The sequence below is a fragment of the Cucumis melo genome, chromosome 1 (assembly GCF_025177605.1).
Source record: "Cucumis melo cultivar AY chromosome 1, USDA_Cmelo_AY_1.0, whole genome shotgun sequence".
Classification (NCBI taxonomy): Eukaryota; Viridiplantae; Streptophyta; class Magnoliopsida; order Cucurbitales; family Cucurbitaceae; genus Cucumis; species Cucumis melo.
In genome coordinates this window covers 15,279,258-15,289,661 of record NC_066857.1, presented here as the reverse complement: position 1 = coordinate 15,289,661, position 10,404 = coordinate 15,279,258, and the positions used below count along the sequence as shown (strand labels likewise).

General features: G+C 33.4%; 1 protein-coding gene across 2 annotated transcripts; it reads left to right on the top strand.

Moving 5' to 3' along the window:
• The first annotated feature begins 358 nt into the window (after positions 1–358).
• On the top strand, positions 359–9,384 carry LOC103490207 (alpha-1,3-mannosyl-glycoprotein 2-beta-N-acetylglucosaminyltransferase). Of its 2 annotated transcripts, none has more exons than XM_008449610.2 (19): positions 359–596; positions 849–899; positions 1,343–1,430; positions 2,136–2,198; positions 2,692–2,726; positions 2,816–2,892; positions 2,981–3,026; positions 3,150–3,212; positions 5,178–5,244; positions 6,104–6,172; positions 6,251–6,320; positions 6,420–6,481; positions 7,136–7,226; positions 7,325–7,418; positions 7,569–7,631; positions 7,714–7,752; positions 7,867–8,037; positions 8,618–8,746; positions 8,942–9,384. In XM_008449610.2, the coding sequence occupies exons 1-18, from the start codon at positions 528–530 to the stop codon at positions 8,723–8,725; spliced, it is 1,326 nt and encodes a 441-aa protein (XP_008447832.1). In that variant the 5' UTR covers positions 359–527; the 3' UTR covers positions 8,726–8,746; positions 8,942–9,384. The 2 variants fall into 2 exon arrangements, with proteins under 2 accessions (XP_008447832.1, XP_050945850.1); XM_051089893.1 differs by having other exon boundaries at positions 365–596; positions 849–990.
• The last annotated feature ends 1,020 nt before the right edge of the window (positions 9,385–10,404 follow it).

Genomic DNA, 10,404 nt, shown 5'->3' with positions numbered 1-10,404 from the left:
TAAATCTAGAAGAAACGATTAAATAAGGAAATACAACTTCAAGTCAAGAAAAGATAAAAACCATGATTTTGCTTTCTAAATCATCTTCACGAGGAATTAAAGATTGAATATCAAGAAAAACGATCGTAAGCAAAAGAAAAATTGACGAAGGAAGGAAGAAAGAAGATAGACAAGGAGGACAACTTGAAATATTTTAAAAAATAGCGAACTTTCTTACGGTGTGACGTTGGAAGTAAATATTTGGATAGTTTGTTATATAAGTAATTAATTTTGCATCATAATTTTAGTTTTTTAATCACCGATAAAAAAGAAAAAAAAAAAAAACCAAAGCGATATTTTAGTTTTTTTAATCACCGATAAGAAAGTGAAATTCACATTCATTTCTAAAATTTTCAGTCGAGCCTCATGAACTGACTTGACTCCTAGTCGTCGCAACTCCAAATCCGATCAATTCATGACAGAAATTCAACCATTTTTCATATTTTAATTACCATCCCTTTGGCGTTTCCTTCATCTTTTCCTCATTCATGGCGAATTTTTTCTGCGATTTCCGCTTCCTACTTCTCATTGCAGCTGTCGCCTTCATCTACATCCAGGTATCCTATCCTTCCAACTCTCACGGACTCTCTAATCATTTTGCTTTAATACCAATCAATTCCTTCCCCTAATTGTGTTTATTTTATGCCTGCTTATTTTTCCCTTTCCAACTTCATCTGTTTTTTCAGCTCAATCAAATGTTATTTTGAATCAGTCAAGTTAGTTTTAGCTTCATACCTGTTAATTTTGTGAATTCACTGCCATTTTTTTAAAAAATCTTTGACGAATTATTTTTATTATTTTTTGTTTAGATACGGCTATTCGCAACTCAATCTCAATATGCAGATCGGCTGGCGGAGGCAGTACGTCGTTTATTCTTCTCTAATATTGCATGGGATTATGATTATAGTCAATACACGATTAGAGTTTGTGTTATTCTACAATGTCATCAGTGTTAGTATTCTTTATGACCTTAATTGAAGTTTCTGAATCGACAGCCTATGAATTAGTTCTTGAGGACTCAAATTTTTTCCGTGTTACCCAAAACAATTATTATTAAGGATGCTGTCGACGACTATAACCTGAAAAAAACAATTGTTACGTTACTAAAATACATGATTCTAAAGAATTGAAGAGACGGTACGGGAGTTTGTTTGTATCAAATGTTATGTGGAGCTAGAAATTTGAACATATGATATTTTAGTTGAAGTTATAAACCTTAATTGATCTGCTCAAAGCCTGATCGTTTTTGTTGACTGCTAACGTGGCTGCAATTTCCATCTATACGGGCGATTACTTATTTCAGGTTGAATCAGAGAATCATTGTACCAGTCAAATGCGATTACTAATTGATCAGATAAGCATGCAACAAGGACAAATTGTGACCCTTGAAGGTGTGGGATCTGTCATATTGCATTAGGGGACTATCTTAATTGAACGTGTCATGCAAATTAACAAACTTTCAATCTAAATTGATGAAAATGTCAATCTTAGACAACATTTAAACTTGTCCATCTTTGCTTGGATTGGATGTTCATTCCAGGCTCAACTTCTAGAATCCACCATATCGTAACCCAAAAATTTAGTGTTGATTCTACATCTAGTAGGTTTAGCTGCTCAAAGTTTATGCTAATGATAAATTCAGAGCATAGCACATTTCTCAGCTCTTAAATGAAAGACAAAATGTATTTCAAGATAGATTCCGTTCTAGCTCACATATTTATATTGTATAAAAAGGGTAAAATGCGGCTACTTCATTCAATATCATTGTTCCTTCTCATGCTTACTTGGCGACTCTGGATTGCCTTGATACGGAGATTGTTGATTCTTTTTCTTTTATTCATCATTTTCATTTGCAGCATTTTTCTTAGTTTCTTCTTGTCTTGCTAGAATATCTTCCTCACTATGATATGATACGATATGCCCCTTGAGAAGCAAATCCAATAGCTTTATTTATTTAACTTATTTTAAGTCCTTTAATTTCTAGTTTTCTTTTTATTTAGTTAATAAGAATCAATATCTTGTTACTCTCTCTGTGATTGGAGGCAAAACCATCAGAATTATTCCACTTATTTCTAATAGGATTTCTAAATCTTCAGATGAAAGAAAACGCAACTTTGAAGAACGCCTCCAGCTGAAGGCTCTTATTCAAGATCTTGAAAGTATGCGCCTCAGTAGACTTCATTTTCTGCTTAACAGCTTACTTCCTGAATTTTACCCATAATTTTTTGTTAAGGAGGTCAGAAAACCCATTCAGCAGTATTTTTATTTTTCATGGATGTGGCTCTTGTCATATGTTCAAATTTTAGGTCTCTAGTTACTGAAGTGGAAGTATGTAGAAAAATGAGCCCTCCATAGAACACTAAAAGCGGCTTGATTTGAATGCTCGTAATTCTATTTGATTGAGAAAGGGATGACGTTTTGACTTCCATTTCAAAAAAAAAAAAAAAAAAACAAAACAAAGAAAAAAAGAAAAAAGAATGATGTTTTTGTAAAAGCATTCTATTTCACCATCTTGTTCCATAAACTTTTATCATCTGACACCTCTATGTATTTGTTTCTTTTACGCTTTCCTTTAGTAGGATCAAATTGACATTCACTTGTAAGTGTTATCTTGAAGGCTCTTGATTGTTTTTCTCTTTACAAAATCTGTAGGGAAAGGTCTGCAACAACTTACGGACAAAACACAGGTATACTTAAGATGAAGTGATTCTAACACTTCTCTTCCTTCCGCATTGTAAAACCTTAAATTTACAAATTATTTTGCTTCAATTTTTAGGAGCCTGTGGCTGCTGTTGTAATTATGGCATGCAATCGTGCAGATTATCTGGAAAGGACTATTAAGTCTGTTCTAAAGTAAGACCTTTTAACCATTCTAGTTGTTCACTGCAGTCAATGCATTACAAATCTTTGGCTTTACTTACAACTATGCGATATTATCTAGATACCAAACAACTGTTGCTTCAAAATATCCTGTTTTTGTTTCCCAGGTATGTATCTCAAATTCTTATGTGGCTACAAAAACCTTTTCTTTTTTCTTTTTCTTTTCCAATCTATGTTCTTACTTGTCATACACATATATACACACATTTTTTATCTGTGTTTACTCACAGGATGGTTCCAACCCAGAGGTAAAAAACAAGGCTCTTAGCTATGATCAGTTGGCCTATATGCAGGTTAGTGAAGGAATACTCCATGGTCCCACAATATACCTTATTCATTATGTAGTTTCTATATAGATATTGTGCCCGCATTATGTGTATGTATATTTTGAAGTGATAATGGTGTCATTATGTCATGGACTTTGTTGGGCGTAGGATGATGATTTGGGATAAGTTTGTTAAGGTTTTGTATTTCCATTTTCATTATCTTGGTAGGGGTTAAGTGATTCCCCCAATAAGGAACTCTACCTCTTAGATGGGAAATGCCTAGGACAGTCCGAACCATTTCCTTAAGTTTTACTAATTACTTGGTCAAAATGCGATTTTAGTATGCTTCTTTTTACTCGGTCAAAATGAAACGAAATATTATCAAATCTAGCAAAATGTCACTTGAGTCTCTTTCGTTGATAGACAATGATATTTTGCTATATTTTTAAATATTTTCAACAACTTTGCCATTTAAAACAGTTGTCCTTCTTTTAAATGATGATTAACAGTGGCGAGTTTTGAGGATATAAGAGGTCTGGGAATTGAGGTATTTTGAATTTTTGATGCCGCTGCTTGGTCCTCCCACTCTGTAGGTCCATTATTATCATTACTCCTTTTCCTTTTATAGCTAATTGGGAACTATTTGAATTTACTTAGTATTGAGGATAGTAATTACTCATAGTGACCATTCTCCTTATTTATTATTTTTTTGGGCAAACCTTTTTCTGTTAAGCCTGTACTCCCTATGTAATTATGTTTTTATTATCTTTTTGGGCAAACTTTTCTGTTAAGCCTGCATTCCTTATGTAATTATGTTTTGATAACTAAAATAAATGTATGATTGAAACAACGAAGAAAGTAGTAGAAAGCCTCCTTTGAAGAGCCTTGTCCTCAAAATCTCCGAATCTTAATGAACTACCTCCTACTGGGGCATGTTCTTCAAGAAGGAAAAACAACCTCTTCCTAGTTCCCTTAGGCCAGTCTTTCTCACCCTCAAGTTCTGTAGGATTTTTTAAATTAATTTAAATTTATTATGATTATATATGTCAATGAGGGAAAAAAACAAGAAAACTCACCTCCCTCGAATCTCCATGACTATCTGAGATGAGGGACTTCAGATGAACTCATCACATCATTTTGTAAGATCTTAACTAAAATTTTAGCAGCTTGTTTGAAAAGATCCTTCATGCAATGATTGTGCTTCACCAGTTGGTTTATTCATGGTTGACAAATTAGTAACTCCATCTCTAATCAAGATGGCATGGACACTCACAAGTCAGATGGATGTAAAGAATTCTCTAAAAATAGCTATTCTAACACCTTTTTACGAAACTTTTATTCTACCAAAATTAACTGTTCTTGAAGTAGTTTTCAGACATCTACAGCTTGGTTTGAACTACAGGATGACAATAGATTTCCTACCTCAACTGCACTGCTAAGAACTAAATACTTATACCTAACCAACTTTTCCATACTCACTTCCTGTCTATTGATACTTGTTGTAAGGAAAAAACTAAGACATCCTCGGCCACAAACCAGTTAGACTGACACATTTCAACCATATGCTAATTAGATAGACATGCTCACCTGCTAGCTTCCCCATTCTTCCTCCCGGTGACACTGGGGATGCATATAGGTATCCTCAAGCTCCTTAAAATTTGTTGGTAATCATTCTTCTTTTTTCTTGAACCAATTGGAGATCTCTTTGTTATCGACATTTGCACGAAATGAGGGAGAATATCTCATCTTTCCCTACTCCCTCTGGTTTTTGTTTGTGTCAAATGCTTCCTAATTCCTAGACACAAGCATGGGATTCTTTTCGAAGAAAATGATGGAAACGGAGGCAATCCAATGAGTCTCATGCATGATTATTGGGAACCTATTTTTGGGTCTGATGCATGATTTTTTATAGATATGGTCACCATACGCTCAAGATGATCTTGCTTTAAGGGCCATTTCACTCTCATCAATTCTGATTTATGTTTGTCGCAGCATTTAGATTATGCAGAAGTGGAAACTGAAAGGCCAGGGGAGTTGATTGCATATTACAAAATTGCACGTATGGTTACTTTTTCTTTGTTGTACATCTGGCACCTAAACTTTAAAAGTTGTGTCAATTTAGTTTTTGTACTCTAAAAAGTTTCAAGTTTACATTTTGGTCTTTGTATTTTGATTTTTTAATCAATTTTGTGTCTATAGGTCAAGATGGTTAGCTTCAACTGTGTAGTGCTTTTGTGGTACGTTGACAATATTATTTGAAGAGTATATGTGGGGCCAATTTCTGGAGATTTAGGTAGTTGGTGGTATAAGCGTTAGACTCATGGAGTCAAGGGCAAAGACTTATCAGGCATAAAATTTGGATTTTAGAAACTTATTAGGTTCCTTTTAGACTAAAGAGCTTGAATAGATACAATCTTGAAAGTCGAGGAAATTTAATTAGACACAATTCTCATGGTGTAGATCCCAAACATAAATTTAATTACATATGTAGGTATTGGGTTGGGTAACAGACAAAAAGTCTCGTTGCAATATAATGGGACTGAATTGTTACTAATAGTCTATAACTACGTCTGTGGATGCACAAATATTGAATGAACATTCCCCTACATAAACACCATCGAACTTAATTTTTGGTCTCTATGACTAGCTTCATTTTCATATTCTTTATCGTATAGAATGTAATGAATCTCTAGCAATATTCTCAAATACTAGTACTTTACTGAGGAAAATGGAAGGCCACCATATTGGTAAGTGTAAGAGGAGGAAAATTATACCTATGCTTTGGAAGGTTAATTAGGTTTGCTTACTCATTATCTTCATTTCCATGCTTCACAATACCCTAAAGAAATTCCGATTCACATTCTCTGGAGTTGTTGAATATGTTAATAGGGCTCACATCTGAACATTTGGTTTCCCAGGTCATTACAAATGGGCATTGGATCAATTATTCTATAAGCATAATTTCAGCCGAGTGATTATACTTGAAGGTGAGGTCGACTTTACTACTCTTTCCTTTTATCCCCATTTTGTTGCTCTTGTGGATAAAATTTTTTATTTTTGTACAGATGATATGGAAATCGCTCCTGATTTTTTCAGTTACTTTGAGGCTGCAGCAATTCTACTTGATAAGGATAAGTGTGTCCAATGCATTCAACCTCATTTTCAGTACTTTCTGTTGGCTGTGAGTATATGTACAGCAACCCAAATGTTTGTAACTCTTTTCAACATTCACAGGACCATAATGGCAGTCTCTTCATGGAATGACAATGGACAAAAGCAGTTTGTGCATGATTCTTGTAAGTTAGTTTTAGATACTTTCTCCATACATTGGTGGGCCTGATATGAAAATTCGTTAATATAATATATTCTTCTCGTGAGCATTGCCAGAGTGTAATGGTGGAATTATTTTCTCTCCGTTTTAGTGCACAATATCCATGTTTCATACAATTATTTTCCCTTATGTCAAACCTTGAAATCCTATAGTTAAATACATGTTTGGTGATATATAATTAAATATACATTCAGTCATTTGGTGATCGTGACTTAAGATGATATATAATTAAATTTAATATTCCTCTTATTTGTGGGGTTGGAATATGAAGAAGGTCTGTCAAGTAGAAATGATTATTTAATTTGGGAGGAAACAATGGTGCAATGGTTAGAACATAGGACCTTATGAACCAACTTGCTTTGATACCATATTAAATCATCAATTGACCCAAAAACTTAAGCTGATAGGTGAAGGTAAACTTAATTATATATCATCTAACAATACCTATTGTAGGTTGTATTAAGGTTAGAGTAGCAGTTAGTTATGCAAGCTGCTAAAATTCACTCATCAAGTTTTGCTGTGGACAACTTGGTTGCCTAAAATTTTATTGATTTTATACATTTCAATCTTTAGTGATTTGGCTCATTCTTATACGCCTTTCTATATTTATACCCTGCAGATGTACTGTATCGCTCAGATTTCTTTCCAGGACTTGGTTGGATGTTAACCAAGTCTATATGGGATGAACTATCACCAAAGTGGCCCAAGGCATATCCTTTAAATTTAGGTTATTCTTGAATTTGGTTCAAAATGATCTTATATAGTATGGTGAACTTTCCGTAGAACTGTTTCTTTGACAAAAACAAACTTATTGGGATGACTGGTTGAGATTGAAGGATAATCACAAAGGTCGCCAATTTATTCGTCCAGAAGTGTGCAGAACATATAATTTTGGTGAGCATGTAAGTAACTTTTCACTTATCCACTTCCTTTGAGCCACGAGGAAGAGGATAGAAAGTATTCTAAATTAACATTCACAAGCCATGACAACTTTTATCTATATGTTTTGCATTTTTAACGTCGGTCTTTCGGAATGTGTGGATCCTTTGCAGGGTTCCAGTATGGGCCAATTTTTCAAGCAATACCTTGAGCCAATCAAGTTGAATGACGTTCAAGTAAGCACTTTATGGTCTTCTTGTTGTCATTAAGTCGAAAGTGAAGCTGAATTTGAAGTTCTCTATCTTTTGCTTGCTACAGATTGACTGGATGTCTATGGATTTGAGCTACCTGATGGAGGTAATTTGCATTCTTAAGTAATCAAAGCGATTTTAGAAAAAAAAGAATACCCATCACTAGTTGGGATTCTTTTTGTAGGAAAAATTACGTCACTAATTGGGACTTTTTTTGTAGGATAAATATGTGAAGTACTTTGCAGATCTTATTAGAAAAGCGAAACCTGTTTATGGAAATGATGCAGTTATGAAGGCTTATAATGTTGTGGGTGATGTTAGAATCGAGTACAGAGACCAGTCAGACTTTGAACGCATCGCTCGGCAGTTTGGTATTTTTGAAGAGTGGAAGGTAGTTGTCTGTCACCTTTTTACATCTCAACGTTCAATTTCTTTTTTTTTTTTTTTTTTTTGCATAATCTTTAAGTTATCTAGGATTTAATTTCCGTGTTTTCTTGGCATCCAAATGTTGTGAGGTCAGACGGGTGTACATAAGCTGGCTCAAACACTCACAAATATATATAAAAAAAAGGGACAGATACAAAACTGAAATGTTAGGATTTTTAAAATATTTGTGTCTAATAGGCTTACGACTTTTTAAAATGTCAAATTACAACCATTTATGCACAAAATTGAAAGTTTAGAGGCTTTTTTAACCCTTCTAAAGTTTTGGTCCGGCCAGATAAAAAAATCTAAATCTTAAGTTAAAGAAACCTATTAGACACTCTTTTGAAGTCTAAGAACTTGTTAGACACAACCTTGAATTTCCATAAGACACAACTTGTAATTTAATCTTTTCTTTTATTGTTTCATTTTTTCCGCTTTTATTGCACTTTATGGTTCCTTTAATAATACAGCTTCACAGCTGTTCAATTATGCTTGTGAATGCATTTGTTAGATTAAAAGCTATCCCATGTTCTTTCATTCCTTAGGATGGTATACCAAGAACAGCGTATAAAGGAGTGGTTGTTTTTAGACACCAAACCCAAAGGCGTGTATTCCTGATTGCCCCGAATTCTCTCGAGCGCTTGGGAATATAAAAGCACACATTGTTATATGAGGTCAGTAATCACATATATTACCACCTTGGCTCTCCACCGTGTAACTTGATCGAATAAATCCCCAACGATGCAATTCCATTGAGTTTCATTCTAATGCAATGTTACACTAGTTTCCTAAAATTTAATGTTCCGATAATGAATCGAGTTAGCCAACAGGGCAGATTTAAGGTTAACTGGGAACGTTTTTTGTTTCAGTATCTCACCTGCGCACCCAAGCCATGTTAACTCTCCATTCCATACAGACACAAGAGGCGATTGAGCTACTAATTATTTAAACTCATTTCAGCTTCTCTAACAGCCCATTCTCAACACTTACTGCATAGGCAAAGATTTGGAGTTCCCACAGGTTGGTTTTTTCTTCAGATCGATGGAAAACATTGTGCTGGTCACAGGCAAGAAAAGACTGTCTTGGTGGTTAAACTCGATTAATCATTTTCATATGATAAGAGGAAATTGCTGTTGAAAATTGTTTATATGTCTACCTTGAGATCTGAATGTCAATTTCAATGTTTCTTTGAATGTGTGTAGTGGGGGTTTTGGGATTTTCTCACTGCTACAAATAAAGAGAGATGGAATAGTAGAAATATTAATTTTTATGTTGTAGGTTTCAACCTAAATCTGAGACTTTTTTGCTAGCATTGCTGATTTAGCTTGAATTTGAAAGGGATTGTAACTTGAAAATCATAGCTTTCTTTTCTGCTTTGTCTAACAGTCACACCCTTACAACAGGTTTTTCTTTTGAGTTCTAACTTTGTTTATAACACAAACATTGATTTGAGTTTGTTTTTAAGTTGTTGGCATCGATTCAACGCTTGTATTGACCAAAATGGTAGTTTGTGTATGTGTGATCTGTTTAGATAACTAAATGTTACTGGCCTTTCATAATTGTTTCAAAACTATCTTTGTAAAGGAAAATCCTTTTCACATAATATGTATGAAAAATTTTGCAATTTGTTTCGGAGAAAAATATAAATTTATTACTATAAACTAAAAATTTCACCTTACAATTGGATCAATTTATACCTGCAGTGGATAGACATTTTGAAAACTTATAATTTTATTAGTTAAACTTCTTTGAACTCAAATAGGATCAACTTCTTTGAACTCATGTAGAATCTCTTTTAAAAATTATCAACCTATACGTATAAATGTTAGTCGTTAATACTCATGATTTAATATTATAGAGTTTTCTTGAGACACAAATGCTGTATAGTTAGGTAAATTGTAGTGTGAAAGTTTGAGACTAGATGTGCGTAAGTGGTCGAATTACTTACATATGAAAGAATAAATATGAAAAACATCCATTTATACTCTAGATTTTATGGTTGTATTAATTTAAATTTTGAACTTTCTAAATTTACTAATTTACATCAGCTTTCAGATTTTGTTTTAAAAACATACATGAAACTTTCAATTTTGTTGATCAAACGCTTAATTTTCACAAGTCAATCGATTTAGAACATTATTAAAATTGCTTATAATTCTTTAAATGTTAGATTAATAAAATGAACAGTTATCATTGATAAAAGGAAATCATGACAGATCTAAGTTTATTTGTTTGTAAAGTTAGAATCTAATAAATAAATTATAAGTTTAAAAAACAAAATGTGATGGAGGTGGTAAATTTAGGGTCGTAAATAAGTACGTTGTCAAAAAAG